General features: G+C 43.2%; 1 protein-coding gene and 1 long non-coding RNA gene across 14 annotated transcripts in view; one reads left to right on the forward strand and one right to left on the reverse strand.

Moving 5' to 3' along the window:
• Positions 1-4532: 4532 nt before the first annotated feature.
• LOC134041394 (uncharacterized) lies at positions 4533-17945 on the reverse strand. Of its 3 annotated transcripts, none has more exons than XR_009932996.1 (4): positions 17778-17945; positions 8434-8562; positions 7442-7530; positions 4533-6482 (listed from the first exon to the last, which is right to left on the reverse strand). It is a non-coding gene; the product is annotated as an uncharacterized LOC134041394 (long non-coding RNA). The 3 variants fall into 3 exon arrangements; XR_009932995.1 differs by having other exon boundaries at positions 8434-8565; XR_009932994.1 differs by lacking the exon at positions 17778-17945 and having other exon boundaries at positions 8434-10087.
• A 129-nt stretch (positions 17946-18074) lies between these two features.
• Positions 18075-21542, forward strand: part of KDM6A (lysine demethylase 6A) — a 150164-nt gene continuing 146696 nt past the window's right edge. For all 11 annotated transcript variants that reach the window (XM_062488131.1, XM_062488133.1, XM_062488135.1 and 8 more), the window contains exons 1-2: positions 18075-18691; positions 18896-18959. In XM_062488131.1, coding sequence (XP_062344115.1) covers positions 18534-18691; positions 18896-18959 — 222 coding nt within the window. In that variant the 5' untranslated portion in view covers positions 18075-18533. The remainder of the gene's footprint in view (positions 18692-18895; positions 18960-21542) is intronic.

A 21542-nucleotide genomic window follows, 5' to 3' on the forward strand; every position in this document is an offset into this window, starting at 1 on the left:
GAATGGGATAACCTGGAACTGCAATAACATGATCGATATTCCCTTCTTCTGCTGACAATTTTAGTCCCTGAAACTGCAAGCACATGTCAAACCTTGGGATACAAACCTTAGGGAGTTTACTAACTCCACGCCACTCCTCCAGAGGTTGCTAATTAGGATAATCAGTAACAATTTCATGTTTGGGTGGTTTTTTAAACATCTTTCTGATTAAATCATGACTTTTAACCTCCCTACCAGTTTTCTGATCTTTTGTAAATCCCCTAGTTATTTTTCTGCCAGCAAGATGAAACTGAAATTGGAATTTCAAATGTGATCACAAAAATGAAAACAAGGCAATACAGGCTGGTCTCATGGGTCAGCTCTGCTGCTCATTTTTTTTTTTTGTTTGGTGGGGTTTTTTTTTGTTTTTTTTTTTGTTTGGGTTTTTTTGGCATTTATTTTTATTTGTATACACTTGTCTGACGCTGCTTCCAGGTTTCATCCAGGCTTGTCCCTGCCCTGGAGCAGCTCTGTCCTCGATCACATCACCTTGGCAGGACCCAGTCACACCCAGCCAGGAGTGCTGCAATTTCTTGTTTTCAGTCTGCATTTTCAGTTTGCATTTGCATTATTGCATTCCTCCAGCATTTGCATGTCAGAAGTCATGTTAATTCTGCTAATTCATAATAATAATCAGCTTCCTTCCTTATTTCCTAAATGACTTGTCAGTTTCCTCCTTTTGAAATAATTACGGAAGTAGCTGGGCAAAGGGTGCATGCCTGGGAATACAAATGCTATGCAAAACTATTTATCAATTAAATAAGTCTGAACTACAAGAATCCACAAAGTCTACAAGCAGACAGTCAAACTTAATAAAGCAGCAAAAGAACATTTCAACTGCCAAAACTCCTCCACAAACCTTGGGTGGAAATATAATTTGGAATTACAGACATGTACTAGAAAGAGAAAATACCACAGAGTGTTAATATAATTGGAAGGAAACAGTAAAGAATGTATTAAAATTCTTGAGATAAAGAAATTGCAGTCAGAACTCCAATTCTGGCCTTCACCCTATAAAGACTGTTTTGTATTACTTAGGTGAGAATGGAGAATGAATTTACTCTGTTTTAATTAAATAATCTACAGGCATTTAAAACCATTATTAATTTATGTTTGGCTAAAAGTAACAGCGATATTTTGAAACCTATGAAGACAAATTAAGGATATAAGGTTCATATATTTGCAGGATTATTTTAATTTATGGGGATAAACCCAGCATTTTCACCCCCTGGTCACAATAGTAGGAAGCTACTTACCTTTGCACAGTTCGTTAATTTTTTTTATTGTTCAGTATTTGATTTTGAAAATTCAGATGTGGCACCAAAAAATAACAAGACACATAAGCAGAAAGGCCAGACCATTTTACTAGACATAGAAGCAAAAGAACAGCAAATCATTTCATAGCAGATCCTATAAATGTTGATTTGCAGGCCTGACAACAATTTAAAAAATGGATGTTAAAAGAATCTGCATGGTTGACTAAGTAACAATAAAAATGCTTAGGGGTTTGGGGTACTTCTGAGTCCTGCACTGATATGCTGGGCCTGTTGATGACCCCCAGCCATGCCTGAAACCACCTGCACTGCCAGTGCTCATTCAAAGAGCAGCAAGTCAGGTAACAACTACTTCAACTTCATCCTAGTCTCCTCCTGATCCTGCTCAAACTTTTATGCTTTAAACAGTATTTGCTTTAGCCTTTTACAGCTGTATTTCTATCGACAAGATGTAATATATTCCTTTATGTTTTCTCCACAAGACTTGTCCTGTTTGTTTTGGTTTCCACAGAATAAAATACCTTAGCACTGGTGCCTTTTGTGTCCTCATTGTATTGAATGTAAATCCCATGGATGCTGATTCACACCTTGTAGTCTGCACTTTGTGAACAGCAGCTGACACTGTTTTTCCTACTACTTACCACAAGGATTGTTTTTCTGCTGTGATACTCTTCAGGTGGATCAGCGAACTGCTCTTGCTTTCTGCACAGCCCTGTTATGACAGAACCATAGAGTTTGGGTTGGAAGGGACCTTAAAGACCATCCTGTTCTAAACAACTGCCATGGGCAGGGACACCTTCCACTATCCCAGGTTGCTAAGAGCTCTCTCCAGCTTGGCCTTGAACATTTCCAGGGATGGCACAGCCACAGCTTCCCTGTGCCAGTGCCTCACCACCCTCACAGTAAAGGATTTCTTTCTGAACCTACTCTTTTTCAGTCTGAAAGTGTTCCCCTGTCCTGTCACTCCATGCCCTTGTAAAAGTCCCTCTCCAGCTCTCTTGTATGCTTTCTTAGGCACTGGAAGAGGCTCTAAGGTCTCCCTGGAGCCTTCTCCAGGCTGAGCAGCCCCTGCTCTCTCAGCCCCCTTCATAGCAGAGGTGCTCCAGCCCTCTGACCAGCTGCATGACCTCCCTCTGGACTCATTCCAACGGGTCCACATCTTGTGCTGAGACGAGAGAGACCTCATCTGGGAGATCTCAGGCCTGGGCCACTAACCTGAGTGAAAGATGCAACCAGAAATATGGCCATAGGTGGAAGCAACACCAGGACTTCCCCTTTTGGCAAGGGCCAGGTTTTAGATCACCCTGAGCAGGCTTCCCCCGCTCCTCTGACAGCAGATTCCTGATCCCTTTGACATTAGGTAAAAGTGCTTCACTGATTTCAGAACAATCAGAATTTGGCTCTGACAAAAACAAAGGGAAAAAAATTCCAAGCAGGTTAAAGACAAATGCACAAAACACCACATCAGTTTTGACGTATCACTCTGATGCACAGGTAGGTCACTAATAAAATATTTAACCTCTCAGAACTCCTATTTGAAAAAAACACCACTACCACCTGAATTTGGAAAGTTCTACCTGCTGAACTGTGATACAGCAGTGCAAACATGATTTACCATCTTATTAGCAATGTAGAGGAGCAGAGTATTTTCCTGTAACTGCTGTTTATACATGGCTTTACATGGCATGTCATAAATGCGCAGTCCCCAAATATTTCTGTTTACAAGATACCACATGGAGAAGCCAACTGGCATCTTGTTTAGATACTGATTTCTGACACGTGCTTTGTATGCAGAAAAACCTGATTTATGAAATGCGAGAGGGAAACTTGACAGGTTTTTTCAATACACACAAAAATAATTGACAGCACATAAATCACAACATCCAGAATGCACTTCTAAAAGCTTAATCTGCTCCTTTTAAAAATTGGCTATGATTTTGCAAAAAAAATAAATTAATTATTTAGCTGAATTTGGCTCAAATTTTTGTTATTATAATTTATACAAAAAGATCTAATAGGCTGGATGCTTCATTGACAAAAGAGGGTTGATAATCCAAGTCTGAGGCGGTAAAACTGTGAGCAAAATATGGCAGTGAGGAGACAGAGGGGAAAGCTAAATGCTACAGCCCTTCAATCCCTGACTCAAGACACCGTATCTTGGATGAAGTATTTTAAAACACATTAAGTATGGGCTAATACAATGGCTAAAGTTTGTGTAACTTGTCCTTGACTGACCTGTGTGGAGCTGTGCTAATTTACATTAGAAATGGTAGAGAATTCTTTTAGAAAGACAAAACTACTGTTATTCTGTATGGGATAACTGTAAACCCTTTAAATAGGGAAATTTCTCAAGTTAAAAGTTTCAGTGAAAAAGGATCAAAACCTCTTTCTTCCTCCTTGGTTTTGGTTTTCTTTCCTTTCCTTGTTTTACCCTCAGCCTTCTCTTCCCCCTCTTCTGTTTTGCTTCAGAAAAAAAGAATGCAGAAAAATAAATAAGAAAGGTAAATAAAGATTAATATGGCAAGAGTTTGTAATTTTTAGTTTCACTGAAGAGAAATGAAAATGACAAAAGAAGGAAGCTCCATAATAATTTGTTTTCTACTAAAAATGACAGTGGAATAAAACGTTGATATAGATCAGCTAAGGTGTAACAATCTAAAATGGTGTCTTATACATTTTATTTTGTAATTTCTAAAAGTGACTCAGAACACATGAAGCTCAGAAATAATTTCATTCCCTGGATCTCATGGCTTAGTCTGTCTGAAAAGGGAGAACATCTCCTGCACCAGGGAAAGCACAGGAACAAAGCCACTGGAAGAAGCAGCTCTCAGAGCACCACGAGTGGCATCAATCACCAAGGAAAGTTCCAATGAGACTGGTGGGCTAATTAGACAGGGCAGTGTTAAGAAGACCTTGAAAGCTGAGGTTGCCCATGCTGCAAACACCTTTCTTTAAGGGCTGAATAATCTTTAAAGTTGCCAATTTTCCTCCGCGACATGGTTGTGCTTACTCCTGCAAAATCCTGACTTTCATTGTCATCACTGCTAACAACAGCAGCAGGCAGGGCAATAATTTACTATTTGTTAATTACACAATAAAATACATGAAAAATCCCTTGTTTTCTTTCCAAGATGCCACAATCATAACTTAAATTTGATGTGTAAGTCAATATGAGACACCAATTATGCCACATGAAAGGCACACACACTCTGTAGCCTCAGACAGACACCATCCAACAGCACCACACAAAACCTGGAATTCAGTCCTCTGGGCACTCTGGAAATGATCACCACCATCATTACACATAATGCTCTGACATTTCCCTACAGCAACAAGAAAACTTTTGAACAAAGGCAACTGAGAAATGTCAGTGAAGCAGAACTGGAGGATGTAAACCCAACCCCTGTGGAACTCTCCAGAGCCATGATTGCATTGTGCCAGCCAACACCTCTGCCCAGAGACAGAGCCTTGTTCTGGGCATGGCACCACAGTGCTGAGAACTTCTCCAGCTTTTAAAGATCACTCCAAGTAAAGCATTTTGTGTATGAACCTTTGTGCCTCACAAGCCTGTCCTTTAAAGAGTAGGACCCTGAGCACTCCTCCTCTTTGTCCCATGTATTTGATCCTTCCACATGAGGATCCTAAAGCCTCCTGGAGGTCTGTGACCACTCTGTTCTGGGTACTTGTACCAAGGTACATTCTCTTTATTGATGTTTGCTGACCAGGATCTCTTTTTTGAGAGAAAAACACATTTTCCTGTGGTTTTGTCACAAGAGAATATTCCGCATTCTGAAGCCAACTATTTCACTTGAAAAAATGTTACGTAGCTTTTGTAGCATCCCGTAATGTATTTCACTGCAGTAAATGCATTGTTTTCCCAATAAATTACACTGGAAATTAACAGTTCTTTCATTGAATGATGTAATTGTTACTGACAGATTATCTGACAGTCTAGATGTCAAAATATTTTATTCAGTGTGTACTTAAAAATGCTAAAAGTGACTGTAGGATTTTGAGTTTGGATGAAGTTCACTTAATTCCAGAAAATAAACTGATTTTTCCACATTACATTCAGTTGTTTTATTATTGAAGGATAAATTGAAATAAAGCGAGGGCAAAAACCTGCATGAGAAACACTAACACTGTCTTTTTCTAAAACAAAACACTTCCCATTAAAAGGTCAGATTATCTATGGGTAGGACTTAACTGTGGACTGTAGAGAGGTAAAGTGGCAATGAAGTGTCTGTGGTGGAGGATGACAAAATTTCTCTCTCTGCTTAGACAAACATCAGGACATGCTTTACATCAGCTTTACAGTGACAAGGAGGAAGCCTTGAACAATCTGTGGGGCACATTTCCCCCTGAAAGAGATACATTTGTGTTAGAAACTCAAGGGCTGAGTAGAGGAGAACTGTGCAGTGGTTTCCATTACAAGGCTGTGGAGGATGGCCAAGAAAGGACAAAAAGAACAAGAGCCAACTGAGAGCATGTCAATACATTAATCTGAGAAGTTGTTTTTAAAATACTGCTATGTAAAAATAAACAATGGAACCTTTAGGCATCAGTCTGGGATACAGGCTGGCTGATTACCTCTATTCCCCCCATTTCTCATATGTGCCAGAATGAAAGTCTCCCCAGTAACCTGCTGGAAGCCTATTCCATCCAGACTTCCTTCAAATGTAAAATAAGTTGCTGTTAATTTGTTCAAAGATTGTGCTGTGGACCATCACATACAAAATCATACAAAAGCAAAAGCTGGTGTTGACAGGAAGAGAAACTTCTCACATGGCGCCTACCCTGCTTCTCCCTACATTACCTGTTACAGGCAATTCCTATCTTTTCCTCAGGAATCTGAGGCTGTGCCAGGCCAGTAGCACCCAAACTTGCTGCTGTGGCAAAACTCCCGACTCAGCGTCATGCCACAATGATTCCCAGGTACATCCAGAAGCTTCTCTGCACATGTGCCACAGATGGGTTGGGATCAGAATGTGGAGCCCATGTCGTGCTGCGTGATGAGGACGATCAGGAAAGGCAGCAATCAGAGTTCTGCTGGTGCAGGTTGATTGTTGTTCCCTGCCTGGATTGCAGCCCATGGGGTGGCTGGAAGGAGGCCAAGTGAGGAGCTCTGGTAGTCCCATTCTCCTCCTGAGGAGAGGGAAATAGACTTTCCTGAAAAGGAGTCATGAAGAAATATGACAGGAAGCCCTTAATGATCTGCTTCAAAGATAAGACAAAACATTGCTGGGTATCTCCTTATGACTAAATATCTCTTGTAATTGTTGGACTCTCTCCTAATTGGCTTTGATACATCAGAGGCTTGCTTTGTGAGCTGTTTGGTTAAAACATGTTGTTCTGCGCCGCTTCCTTTCAGATGTTCTACGGATAACATTATTAGGCTTACCTTTTTATTCATTCCCTGTAGCATTTCTGTGCTAGTAGAACATCACACACATGCTCTTAATTTGATTCAATCGCTGAATAAACTGCCGAACTTTAAAAATGAGATTTCTATCATTCTACTTTAGTGCTCGTGCATCCACTGATTGCCTGAAAGATTTATCTGGTTCATTAAAGCATGGGTGTATTTGAATTTGCATTTCCCTTTTTTTCTAACACTTTTATTGAAGTTTCCAGTATTTTACCAACTAATTTTGTAAATAAATAAATAAATAAATTCCATCCTAATCTTTTCAGATTCTGTATGTACACTAGGAGTCCACAATACGGTTCCTATTTTCATCTTGTACCTCTTGGCTCTTTGAAATTAATATCAAGATCCAAACTGCTATCTCTTGTACCTTTCACAGCAGAAAGTTATTTATAGCATCTGCCCTTTTGGATAAAGCAAAACTCTGCTGAAACTGGAGGATGAAGTTACACCAAATTCTGAGGATAGAAGTGAGAAGCAGTTGTACTTCTTAGAGGAATTAGGACCTGTGATACAAATCATAGCTCACATGGCAGGCCAGATGATGGCTGTAAATGACCTGAGAGCTGGAGCCACTGACCCAGCCCAAGGTAAGAGCTGTGCATTCTTTAAAGGAGGTGTGTGTTTTCTTTGAACACCAAAATATGTTACAAAGGTGAAAACGGCCAGAATAGTGATGGAGTAATTTTCTAGAACACACCTGGAACTCTGAACCACATCTCTTCTGGTTTCCTTTGTATTTCAAACCAACTCAGTTCTTTCTGCACAGGAATATGCCTTCGTGGACTCCTGGTGAATAAATGTTTATTGCTGAGAAGAAACAACTTCCAAAAAATTTAATTTACTAAAGAAACCTATCTGCAAGACCATATAACTGTTTACATCAAAAGGTGTAACAATGCTTTAGAAAAATAACCTAATTTCCGTGAAGCAGAACCATTTAACTCAGAAATAAAAAAGTTGAATTTCCACAGTAAATAAGCCGGCACACTTTCCTTTCCTCAATGTATGTTTGGTTTCATTACATTTTACTGAGCTAAACCTTATGTATTTCTCAACAATATAAATTTGGCCAATCTGCAAAATCTGAAGTACTCTCCCTGATGTAATTTTACTAGTTACTCTGAAGTCATTAGCTGGTATTATTCTTCCATTTTAAATACCCACAGGCATGATTCTAATTTTGAGTACAACAGTTAAGCTTCTAAAACAAACAATTACATGTTCATGGGGAAAAACTTTCTGAATGTTAATATAGAGGAGGAACCACAGTGCACATATTAAGGCTGCAAAGCAAGGAGATAGTAGTTAAAAGTTTAATTTTTAATCTTTAACTCTCATGATCTTTATTGTTTATTTATCATTACTTTAAACACATTTCTGAGTGGACATCTACATGTCCAAAACTTCTCAATAAGCTTAATGGAAACATTTCAAAGCTGGGCTTAAGGAGTGGTTAGTTTCTGGAAGATAATCTTTATAGTTCTAAACCTAAGAATTAATATAAAAGACAAATTCTTTCCTAAAAGTTTCTGTAAACTGTGACATGAAAAAAAAAAAGTGTAAGAACAGTAATCAGCTAAAAAAAAAATTGGCAAGAGTTTTCTTTAGAATTAAAGAAGAGTGTGAGCTATTTTCCTGTATAATCTACCAGTTTAATAAATTGTAGATTATGGGTTTTTTTAGCCTTACCAGCTGTGTAGAACTTGCTCCTTTTTGTCCATGCTCCATTGGGAAAGAAATGTGTACACAGGTAATGCAGCATGTGTTATGACACAGTTCTCCTTCTCTGTGGATCAGGGGTTTGATTCCCAGCAACAGCTGCTGCATCAGAACAGCAGAAAAAGAGAGATCATGATAAAGACCAACAGCAATTTGTCCACTTCTTCCAACTTAAAATCTAACCAGCAACCTAATAAACAATTACTCAGAGGCAGTAAGGACTTAGTAGTAGGTCGTTTCTATGGCTCATAAGCTTTTAGAGGTACCAGGTTTTTGTAATTTTTAACTTGGTTTTTATTACTGTGATAGCAATCTGCAGTCAACCTCACAAGATGCAATCACTTTACTGTGCTGGGCAGCCGTCCACCAGCTCCTCAGGCACTGCTTGGAACAGGCTGAATGTCCTTACAAAACAATCTCGGGATTCTTCACAGCAGCTGTCAGCAGTGATGCAAGATTTATTAACAAGACAAGATTTAATTGAATTCAGTATGCTACTCAATAATGCAACCACTGTATCATCCGTTCTGGCATTTAATTTCACATTAAATTGATGTTATTCGTAAATATTTTTCAGCATGCCACACAATATTGCATGGGAATAACGATCATAAAAGTTGTCTGGAAGTGGCTTTCACCTACCCTCTGGGAGTTTCTGGGGTTCTGTTTGTTTTGAGGATTTTTGTTTGGTTGGTTTGGGTTTTTTTTCCGTTTGGGTTTGGTTTTTTTGGAGGGGGTGAAGGCTGGTTTATTTTTTAAATCGAGGCTATTTCAATGACTTTGCCTCATTTTGCAATATAGCTTTACAAACAGTTAAATCAGTATTGCTGAGGGACAGGGTTGGTAAAAGTGACAAAGAAGCAACTGTCAGAAAGGGTGCTTTTCCCAAATAAATGTCATGGGACCCCTTCTGAGGCACCATCACTTTGGTGACCCACCTGTGTCATTTTTCACAAAGTGCTGCCACAGTCAGTTGTTTTGCTAAGACTGGGGGGAAAACCAAACCATCTCCAAAGCACATGATCATTTCTGCTTTTTGTCAGACACTTTTGTCATTTTAACATAACATTCATGTTCTACACAATTAATGGAAAACATGATAGGGACAGAAAGAAGAGCTGGAATAAGTGGCTGGTCAGAAAAGGCCTCTGTTCAAGCACTGGTCAAACCCACCTCGTACACTTGGCTCTGTCCTCTCCTCTTTGCTCACAGAATCACAGGATGGGTCAGGCTGCAGGGGACCACCATGGGTCACCTACCTCCCTGCTCAAGCAGGGCCATCCCAGAGTGTAAAGTTGCTTATTGGAGAAGCACATTAGTCTTAAAGCAAGAGACTGAAATGTTAAAGTTCATGTGCTAAGCTATTTGGTATAGAGTCCCAAATAGAAGTAGCAATAGGTTTTTGGTATAAATCTTGAGTAGAAGCAGCTCCTGGGAGTAAAGTCCCAAGTAGAGGCAGAAGCTGGAGCAGATCTCTTTTTTTCCTGAGTGTGATGACAGTGGTGAAAGAGAGAGTTTTTAACTTTAATACACAGATTTTTATTTGCAAATTACTCAGTAAGCTAAAAACATGCACCTAAAACATTTATTTTAAATTTATTAGAATTTTAGTTCTACAGTACAAAAAAATAACATTAATTCTTTCATATAACTTGTGTATATAGCTTTATTTATTCACGCAAATGATTCTATTTGTTTTATTTGAAAAATGTAAGCAATGTTTCTATTATGTTTTTATTATGTTTGGGGCAAAGTTTCTGAACTTTTACTGAGGCTTACACTTTACACTACTTCCTAGGACTTTTTAATTTTTTAAAGCACTTAAAACATATTCTTATTTAAAACTTAGACTTCTACTTCATATCTATATGATTTAATATTTTTACTCAAAACTAAAGCTTACATTTCTAATTTATGTTTGTGTGGCCTAATATATTTCAATTTTTCTGAAGGTTTTAATTTAATTCTTGTATTTTGATCTCTCTCTGAGGGACTCGGAGAAGCTTCTGTTTTACACACTCTAACACCAGAGCACATGGCACAGGACTGTGTGCAGAGGGTTCTGGAGTATCTCCAGTGAGGGAGACTCCACAGCCTCTCTGGACAATATGTTCAGTGCTTGGTCACTACACAGGAAATCCTTTCTCATGTTCAGGTGGAATTTCTGGGCATCAGTTTCTGCCTGTTCCTCCTACCCCTTTGCTGGGCACCAGCAGCTGCTCTCAGGGCCTCCCTTTCTTGTACAGCATTAAACCACCCACCCATGGCAGGCTTGGAACCAAACCACTCCACCTGGAAGACAGAAACTGTGATCCTCCTACTTGTATTTCCCATGCATGTTTTGGAGACCACTGACAAGAAGCACCTGCATTGCAAAATTAGTAACCCCAAACAGATACAAAAAATTTCAGCTGATTCATAAAAGAGGCTTAACAGTAGGTGTTTTGTTCTTCACTAATCATATATATTGTATTCAGTTGTTTTCAGAGAGACAGAAGCATAAATAGTGCAGGATGTCCCATTTAGCATGGGTTGATGTAACAAAGCCAGGAACAACACTGAATTTGCAAGAAAACCTGTGCCTTGCTTGATTTCCTGAACAAAGGAACTCACAAGCTTTAAATTTTGAAAGCTTATCTAGATTGATACATTAAAAATGGGACTCGACCTTTACTGAGCAGAAAGTCTCTTCAGAATGTATTCCAGAACCTGCAGGTTCAGGTGCTTGGGATGGTGGGACTATTATTCTTTAGAAACATGCCTGCACTGAAGGACTATGTAATAAAAACAAAACCAATCACTCACTAAAAAAAAAAAAAATCAGACTGATTACATGATCAACAACAGAAGTATTTAAAAATCACACATTTATCCTCTTTTTTGTATAGGAAACAACTATAACCTGAACAGTACCAATGTAAATTTCTTAAGACTACATCCTAGTCCTTTTTTATATATATTACCCTTGGGAAGAAATGTATCCGTGCAGTTTCAAACTTCTATGTCATTAAAATAGTGCCAGTTGCATCATTACTTTCATGGTCTCTAGATCAGGCTCCAGTAGCTTGGATGCCTACATGTAAGCACCTGTGTTCATCAGGGGATGTGGATATTTTAGATTGAGAGGAAAGAATTTAAGAGGAACTTCCTTCTCACTGATACAAACAAGCAATTGGACAAGTATTTTGTTATGCGAAGATTTGAATTCACAATTTCCAATGAAATTCTGTACATTCACTAGTGGCAGAAAAAGAACCAAGTTAAGGATATCAAGGCTTTGGAAAACATTGCAGATTCTCAATGAAGCTTCCCTTTGCTGCCCCAATTCCCGAGAAACTTTTGCCCCATTGAGACCAGTGGCATTTTCCTTCTTCTCACTCAGCTTTCACTTTGGGATTTCTCCATATCCATGGAGAAAGGTACTGTTTAAACTTTCCTTGCAAGATTAAACCAACACAGGACTCATTTACAGAAAGAAGAAAAACCAAACCAAAACACCATTTAAAGAAGAACTTACAATCCAACTTCAGTAGCACCGAGTGTATTTATAGAAATACACAACTGCAAACTACCAAACAGAAACCAAACCGTGTCTTGAAAAACTGTAAGATTGGAAATTCTCCCAACCATTCCTAGGGATTTCCTGTTTCACAGGTTCCCAATTGAAGTGCAGCTGAAAAGGGAGGAAAGAAAAATTTAAAGGCAGGATTAGCTTTGGATTTTATGAATGTCAAGGTGATGGCAGAAACTACTTGTCTTCCTCACATCATCCTGGTAGTTGCAGCTCTGTGAGAGGCCTGATCCAACTCTTGCTGACATGGAGAAGACAGAGTGGAGCACAAACCCCTAGAGAAATTCTAAACATAATCTGCCTCTTGATAATAGCAAACTTAAGAAAATAAGAAACAGCAAACAAAAAAAAAAAAAGCACATTTCAGTTTGGTGTTTTGCTTATCTTCCAGTTACATACAATGAACACATTTACATGTTTTGAGTACAACCCTGTCTTTTTTGTACTTGTTGTGTCCTATACATCCAGTTAATGGAATGCCACCTCATTTTGGGAGCATTCAAAAATACAAGAGAGTTGTCCTACAGCAAATAAGTCTTCAGATTTTTTAAGCATGATGCTTTATTTAATTTGAAATGCCCTGACTCACCCATTATTGTAAAGGAATCCTGAACTGCTTAGACAAGGATGGAGAACTGTCACTCTTTGTGTTTAGTAAGTGCAAGATGGAGCTTCTTGAGCCAAGGCTTGGACTCTGCCACACCCAATGTCCCAAAGCTGCTTCTGTTGTTTGCACCTTTAAACTCTCATCTGTGCACCATTACAAGATTTAGTATCTACCATTACCTGTGCAAAATACCTGATTTTAAAAGTGGCTGATGTTGAAATAAATGGACAGGGAAGAAAGACTACAACCAAAATAGTGTTTTAGACTAGTATGGAAGATTTTGTCCTTTTAGACATCCACATAAATGTTAATAAAAAGCAACGTACATAACAGTTGAGGCTTTTAAAATAAGTAATTCCCAAATACTTTCTCAAAAAGATTTGTGTACAAAACAATAAATTAAATCCAGTAAGAGGATGTGACATCCTCTGTTCTTGGAGAAAAACAAATACCAGATAAAGTATTTTTGAAAATATTGGATTCTGTCCCAGGATTAACACAAGTTAACAAGACAGCCATTCACCTGGTTTGCTGAGCATCAGGATCGGCTCTTTTTAAATGCTTACACAAAACCCCTTGTAACTGTGCTCAGAGCTGGTTTAGAAATGTGATTTGTTTTTCACTTCCAAGCCAGAAAACCAATAGCCTGCAAAGGTATCATCCCAGCAACTAATATTAAGTCAATACATATAAAACCACCATAGAAACAAAAAGATGGGATTTTCCCCCTCTCCTTTACAGCATTTGCCAAATTCTATTAAGTTGTAACTGTCAATCTGAAGACCAGTTAATACATAACAGTATTTTATTATCAGCTTCTCAACAAAGAGCTTCTCAAATTCTTTCATGGAAACTCATGCAAGAAATTTCAGTTTCTCTTCACTGTTTTGGAAAAGCAGAGATCCTTGTTCAGGACCATCTGCTGTCAAACAGGTGATTTCTTTGGAAGGTGGAAAGATATAAGCTGCCACATCAGGTTCCTAGGGGGAGGACAGTTTTAGGAGAACCTGAAACTATTACCATAAATGAAAGCATTTCCACATTTGGAATGGACACCAAAGACACAACCAAAAGTGCTGGAGGTGGGAGGTACAGGCATATTTAAAGAAATTTTTAAAAACTACTAAGAGTAGCACTGTAAAGGAACCACCTCCTGGACAATTATATTTTTTCACATTTATTTCTACAAGTCAGCAGAAACTGTCAGTATAACATAGATCTATATACTGCAAAAAGAGGATCCTGATCTTCTACCAGTTGCTTCTTCTATTGGTAGAGCTTCAGCTCTTTGCCTTGACTTTTGTTCATGCTGTCATGCAGAGAGAACTGGTCTCTCTTATACAGCACATCTACAGAACACCCCAAAATGCTCTGCTTTCTGAATTTCATGGAACAGATCAGAATACAGTTAAGGCCACGTCAAAAATTAATGGGTTTCCGTGTTTGGACTCAATTGCTGACATGTTGCTGCACAGGGATGGATATTACTGCTTACCTGGTGACTGTGTGGACTTGCAATGACCAGGAATTACCACTTAACTACCAGATGAATTCCAACATTAAGTCTTTCAAAGATGATCCAGGTTTTAAACTCATGCTAACCAAGGACAGAGAGGGCAATAGACAAAAATGACTACATGATTCAAGCAAGACAGAACAATAATTAAGGTCTATAACCAAAGCATTTAAACTTGATTTTTAAAACTTTCATTTAAAAAAAACCTGTATCTTTTTATTTATAATAACCCATTTCCTAGACTACTTCACTCACTACCCAAAGCTAGGAAAGTATTTCTGAGATTAAAGAGTAATTTTTTCTTTAACAAACTGATAAACAGCATCAGGATGACTCCCACCCCTCCCCAGCCCCATTTTCAATAATAATTTTCCTACCCATGTACTGGTCTTCCTTATTGCCAGCAAAAGCATTTGCCTTTTTTTGCGGGGGAAAAAAAAACCCCAAAACCTTGGGGTTTAGATCAGCTTCCCCACTTTCTTGACCACCATATGCTGTCAAAACACACATCATCAACACAACACCCATCAGAACTTTAATGTGGGTAGCACAAGGAACACATAAATTGCAGGTCATTTTACTACAAACTCCTGGACAATAGAAAAGTCACTGCTAAAACACAAAAATTAAGCACCACAGGATTTTTTGTTCCAAATATCGAGAAAGCAGTTTAGTAATTTAAACTCTTCTTTTACATTGAAGCAAAAGAAAACAACAGTAAGGAAAACAAACGCAGAAAAATAAAAGTGCCAATGAAACTGCTTTCTCCATAACTGACCTACTACCAGATTTTACTAGTTTATGCTGCTTTCCCTCATTTTCCAAAGAGCCACATATTTCAGGCAGGTTGACTAAAATTTGGCAAGATGGCAACAACGTAAGTATGAGATTTATGGTTTGTAGGACACAGAAGGGCATCCTGTGGGTTCTGTTGGTCAGCCTGCTTGCTTTGTTGCTGTCTTTCAATACGTACACATTGTCACATGAACCCAAGATTGTGTCATCATGTTTTGTCTGCTCCACTGCAAAATTATTTGCCTCATAGTCAGACAACTCCTGAGCTACTGGCAGCACAATGTTGACTCCACACCTCAAAATCCTTTTTTAAACACCAGCATCAGTAACAGTACAGATAACAGCAGTTATCAGTAGCAGTACAGTAACAGTAGAGATCACACATGGCTCCTGAGCTTCTTCTCACTCTTGGGTAAGGAGATGACTACTGCCCTCATTTGCTTAGCTGGACAAGGCTAGCTCAGAACTTCAAAAAGCAGGAATTAAAACCAAACCAATTTGAACTGACATACCCAGCTTTAAACACAACAGTTTTTTCAGTGATGGATCTTGCTGCAGGTGACTACAAAGAATGCCTGGACTACAGAAGACCACGAGACTTCAATTGTATCCAACTGGGACTCATCTACTGCTCCTTCAAATTTGCTACCTGACTTGGGAGTGACAGCAAACAAATAAACAAACCAACAAATAAGGGCAGCTGGAAATTCAATCCTGACAATTCAGGCAGGGTATAGGGGGTTAAGAGTGGCACTGACAGAAAAGTAACTCAGCTGTTATGACTTCAGGTGCACACAAGTTTCAGCTGGACTGAAACTATCTGCTTCTGCAATCTGATTTGATTTGTTCTATTGTTTAGCATTGCCTTTCTTCCACTGAGAAATGGTTTTGTCTACTCTCCTTTCTGCTGATTTAAACTCAGGACACCACAAAGTGACAACTTTACACCTGAGAATTGAGATCTGCAAAAACAACCTGCATTTAAATTCTGTATTTATGGCACATTTCCCTCTTGGCACTGATTTTGGCACCTGAGGAAACTCTACTGAGAAAATCCAGCAAAAATTATGTAGAAGCCATGGACAATACAGGTGAACACAGATGTTTGATCACAGTGTTTCCACTATTAACAGACTATGGCCCATTCCCAGAACCAAAAATAACTTGGGTTTTATCTGGATTGCAAACTTGCAAATCCTTTAAACACAAATGCCTGCCTCTTATACCAATATAACATCATCAAACCCAGATGCCTTTTTTTTTTCTTCCTGCATTTGCATCAGAAAGCAGAGCTACAAGAGTCTGCTTTTAAGAGAAGCATGGACACATTACTGAGTCTTTATTTACATTATTTAATACTTTGTCTTGACCAGGTCTCCATTCTTGCCAGTGTCTCTATACCATCAGGACCAGAAAACGTGTAAGGATCCACCTGAAAAACATCACTGACACAGCAGTTTAACATTTACAGAGGCAGAAGCATGCTTCAGTGTTCTGAGCACGACTGAAGAGTGGCAATTAAAGGAGAACCAGCAAGCAGCATCATCTGCTGCAGAGGCTGCTCTTCGACCTTGTTCACCGAATTCCCAAAGGCAGTTAATGGTTTTACTTTTGCTTTAGAGCACCTGTAATCATCAAACAGGAAATTAAAATGGGAAAAGCCAGCCCAGACATGGAGCTTCAGCCAGACACCAAAGAAATGATGCAATGCTGCTACAGAAGACTGTTCTGATCCATTTCCAGCAAAATGGAGGTGAACTGTGCCCTCACACACCCACATCAGGGCTCAGCTCCTCGTACGCACCACAGCAGAGCCAAGAGCAAATCATCTGCAAACACGTTACTTAAAAAAAAACTTAAGGCCTCCTAGCTTTGTGGTACTGTTAAGAGAAACCCAGTCCCTTGGATTCCTGGTTGAGATGGAAGGGTGGAGGAACCCAAGGAGGGTGTGGAGGCACAGGAACAGGCATGGATATGCCATTCTTGGAAGTATTCAACAGCAGGTCGGATGGGACTCTGAGCAATCTGATCTAGCGTCCCTGCCCACAGTAGAGGGCTGGAATGAAATGACTTTTCAGGTCACTAAAGGCAATCTGTGATGCTCAGCTAACAAGCCGGGCTGTAACTACGCTAAGCCGTATGAAAGCAACCAGCAAACCCCCTTTCCTTTCCTCGCCTAAAGAAATGCAGAGCTTTACTGACACGCGAAGCGTGCCCAGCAGCCCAAATTCCAAGGCGCTGCCATCCCCATCCTTCGCGGTTTTCCCACCGCTCCAACGGGGGCCGGGCCGGGCCCTCCCCGCCCTCACGCCCTTGAGGCATCGCGAGACTTGCCGTGCGTCTCGCGCCAAGCGCGCGCGGCAGCTCGCGCCACGTGACAGCCGCGGGAGCGCGCGCGCGCGCCGGCGGGGGCCGCTCCACCTGTCATGGGCTGCCGGGGGGGAAGGGGGGGGCCGTGGGCGAAACCAACGACGGGGGCCGCCCCCGCCCTTCCGTGCGAGAGTTACCCGCCGCCTTAGCATCTCCCTCGCCGCCTAGTTGAGCCCCGGCCCCGCTCCAGGAAGCTTTTATTTTCCGCTTGTGCCAAGAATGCCACGCCCGAGGCAGGCCGGAGTGGGGGGTGCGAGTGTGCTTGCTGCCCCCCGCCGGTGGGACATGGCGCCTTCTTCAGCGGCGTCCACTCCTCCAGGCCGGAGCCCCCGTTACGCAACTCCACCCGTGAGCGCAGCCCTCCCTCGTTCCTCCTCCTCTTCCCACCCCAGCGCCCGCCACTCCCGATGTCTCCCCCCCTCCCCCGCCGTCCGCTTTTAAAGGCGCATCCCAACCTGCTGGTGCTCACTAATCGAAAAGCTCGTCCGATTGACGGCCCGCTCAACTTATCAGGAACGGCAGCTCTCCGAAACCCCACCCCCTTACCAACTACCGACCAATGGTGTGAGGCCGGCGAGGGAGGCGGGCGGCAAAGGCCAACCAAACCGGAGCGCAGTGGCGGCGGAGCGCAATGACTGACGTAAGTCAACAAAGGTCACGTGGGGCGCGGCGCCGCCGCCGATTGGCTGCGCGAACGCGGGCGGGCGGGGCCGGACGGGGGGGTCGCGGTGGCGGCGCGCGGGGTCCGCGGTGTGACACAATTACAACAACTTTGGGCAGCGGCTCCGGGGAAGTTTGTACGGGCGGCAAAACACAGCCCGAGCCGCGGGGCGGACCGGGAGGGTCCCCCCGGCTCCCCGACACTCCGGCTCCCCGCGCCGCTGCCGGCGAGCGGCGATGTAAACACCGCTCCGCCGCCATCCGCAGCCGCCGCCTCCTCCTCCCCCGAGCCTCCAGCGCTGGGGCTCCCTCCCCCCTCCTTCCCTCCCTCCCTCCTCCTCCAAGCAGCGGGGCTTCCCCCCGCCTCCCTCCCTCCCTCTCCCCTCCCCTCCCTCCCTCCCTCCCTCCCCCTCCCTGCCGGCTGTTGTTGTTGTAATAAAAGTTGTGGTGTGTGTGTGTGTCGGGCACCCCGCCCCGCCCGGCGCTGGGGGGTGTTGGGGGCGCGCAGGGAGGGGGGGGTGCGATCCGCGAGTTAATTACGCTGCGTTTCCATGAAATCGTGCGGAGTGTCGCTCGCCGCCGCCGCCTCTGCTGCTCCTTTCGGTGATGAGGAAAAGAAAATGGCGGCGGGGAAAGCGAGCGGCCAGAGCGAGGAGGACTTCGCCAGCTTGACAGCCCAGGAGAGAGAAGCCCTATCCGGCCTCGACAGGTACCCGCTCCCCCCTGCGCCCCGGCCGCCTCCGTGTCCCGGCTCGGCCCGCGCTACCTCGGTGTCCCCCCGCTCCCCTGCCCGCGGCTCCCTGTGCGCCGCCGCTCCCGGGCCGCGCTCTGCCCTCGCCCGCCCGCCGCGCTGACTCTCGCTAACGCCGGTGCCTCTCTCTCCCCTCCCTCTCGCCCGCTCCCCTCCTCGCAGCCGGCTCTTCGGATTTCTGAGGCTTCATGAAGATGGCGCCAGAACGAAGGCCTTGCTGTTAAAGGTAAGCGCGAGGGTGGATGTGGAGCGGGGATGGGGGGGAGGGGGGGGAAACGGGGGATGGGGAGCGAGGCGGCCCCGCCGCCCCTTCCTCGGGACCCCCGGGCCCGCACGGTGAGTGTGTGCAGGGGGTGTGCGGGGGGCACCGCCACCTCCGCGGGGTCTCCGCGCGTTGCTGCCGCCTTTGCCCCTTTCCTTTTTAACCACCCGCCCCCCGCCCGCCATTCTCCCCGAGCGGGACGAGGGGAGCGTGGCCCTGCGGGTGCCCCTCCAGCCCTGGGACGGGAAAGTGGCGGAACCCCGGGCCGGGAGCGGACGGGCCGGGGGAGGGGGTGCGGGGGCGGATGGGGGGAGGAGGAGGACGAGGAGGCGGCAGCGGGGGGAGAGCGAGCGAGTGAGGGAGGGAGGGCGCGCTCGGCGCTGCTGACGTTGCCGCTCCCCGGACCCTCCCTCGTGATTTTCGCCCCCAGCCGCCGGGAGCGGAGCCGGGGCCGGAGCCCGCAGGGAGCGCGGGGTCCGGGCCGGGGCGGGCGCGGCGCTGAGCGGTTCCCGGAGCCCGTCAGAGTGACTTGTTTACTCTGCGGGCCCCGCTGCCTCCATCCAGCGTGCCCGGTCCTCACCGAGCCCCGCGTCCCGCCTGCCGTCCCGGCTTGACAGGGAGCGGGGCGTCCCGCGGGCTCCTGCTGCCCGGCCTAGTGTCCGGACAGAGGTGTTTGTCTCTGTGGAAAGTTGTTGGCCCTGTCATTTAGTTAAGTAATGGCTGCTCCTGTCGGCCCAAGATGGCCGGACAGGGAGGAGAAAGAGAAGGGGGGGGAGGTAAACACGAAACAAACACCGGGAGCGAATATGAGGAGCGTGAAGCCCTCGGTGAAGGCTGAGGGAAACTCTCCTGCACATCCCAAGTTCTTTCTGGGCGCTTTCCTGCTGCTTTGGAGCGCCGGTGCTCTCCTTATCAACCTGTAGCACGTTCTGCTACCCATCCGTGAGCTGCTGACAAAGGCTGTGCGGGCCGAGTGTCTGCCAGCTGTGCTTTAAAACACCAAGAGCCGGCGAAACATTCGGGTAGCAGAATAAGTGGAACTGTTTTTAAAATGCTTCACGGCTGAAGCAAAGGGGACCGTGCTGCTCTGGTTCCTGCTTCCTGGCTTGTTCCTGTCAGTAGTCTGGCGTTTGACACTGCTCATCCTATTGTTGTGCCCGAGCTGTACCGTGGAGAGTTTTTTTTCTGCTGCTGGTTTTGGTTGATCTGAAGATTTGACTCTAAAGCGTGTTGAATTGGACAGCCTAGGCCCGTGCTTGTGTTTGGGTGTTTATTTCTGGCAGGATTGGAAAAGCTCAATGTCAGGACGTGGGGGGAGGGGGTAGAGATGGAAGGAAAAGCAAGTACACTTTCCTTTGTGCTTATATTAAAAAAAAAATCTCGCGGTTTCCTTTCGATTTTCAGAGTTATTTATAAGAGCACTTCTTCCCATTAATCAAAAAGGTAGGGGAGTGACATGTCAAAGCAGTTAAATAATGAACGTTAACTGTTGGTAGACCAGAACTCGTGTCTGCTCTGTGAATGCTGCTGAGGGTATCGGAAATATTAGATTGAATCCCGTATGGGATAGAGCTTAAGGGTGCCAGATAGAAAATAAAAGCTTTGCGTCTAATTAGATCATCTGTCACATAAAATCCGTGGTGTAAGTTTTATTTTGTGTACTGTAAAATTAAGTGGTGCAAGGAGCAATCCAGCCTATTGGTTTTGTGCCTTTCTTACCTATAATGCTTTTTTAAAATGCCAATCAATTGTCATTTTGGTACATACAATCTGAAGTTGCAGGGCATTTTGATAGTTTTGAAATACGCTTTCAGAAATACTTTTGTATGTTCTTTTACTGTATTAAGCTGCGAGTCCATGTAGTGAATACTAAAAAATCCCCAAGCAAATCAACTATTTTGCTATTTTACCTCAGTTTTTTGCATGGTATTTTGTACGTTTATGAATTGCGCAGTAACTCACAAAACATGATCTTTGTAAAACTTGTCTCTGAGAAAGGTAGATTATCTAAGGAAGTAGAAGGATTAAAACATTGCTGTTCGGTGCAGAGATGTTCAAGAGGAATTTCTTGGCTTGAACCAGTTTCAGTTTGGTTTGTGCTTTTTACTTTGAAGGAACATGCTTGTGTTTCTGTTACTGATAAGAAGTTGCTATTTTTAAGGTATTTTCTGCTTCATTCCTGTTCTGTGTGTGTGAAGCTTTGTGCAGTTTATGCTCTACTGAGGGCTTTAGAACAATTAATCTAGCAGACCACTTTAATTCAATGTAGTGGTTGTTTTTATAGTAGAAACTGTGGCCGAATATATGTGCAGTTAATTAATAGGTTTTAGAGTGATAGCAACAAAATGTTTCCTTTTGTGCATGGAGCAACAACAGCTAACAAAGACCCTAGACTCCATAATTATGAAATCCTGACTGAGTAATTCAAGAATCTACAAGGCAGCATGTTACAGCGTGAGATTTATGTGCAAGGGTAGCAGGTAAGGAAAACCATTGAGTCATGTTTCAAGAAGAATCCTTCACAAAGGCAGACATTTCTCAGTGCTC

Source organism: Cinclus cinclus, chromosome 2 (genome assembly GCF_963662255.1).
Source record: "Cinclus cinclus chromosome 2, bCinCin1.1, whole genome shotgun sequence".
Classification (NCBI taxonomy): Eukaryota; Metazoa; Chordata; class Aves; order Passeriformes; family Cinclidae; genus Cinclus; species Cinclus cinclus.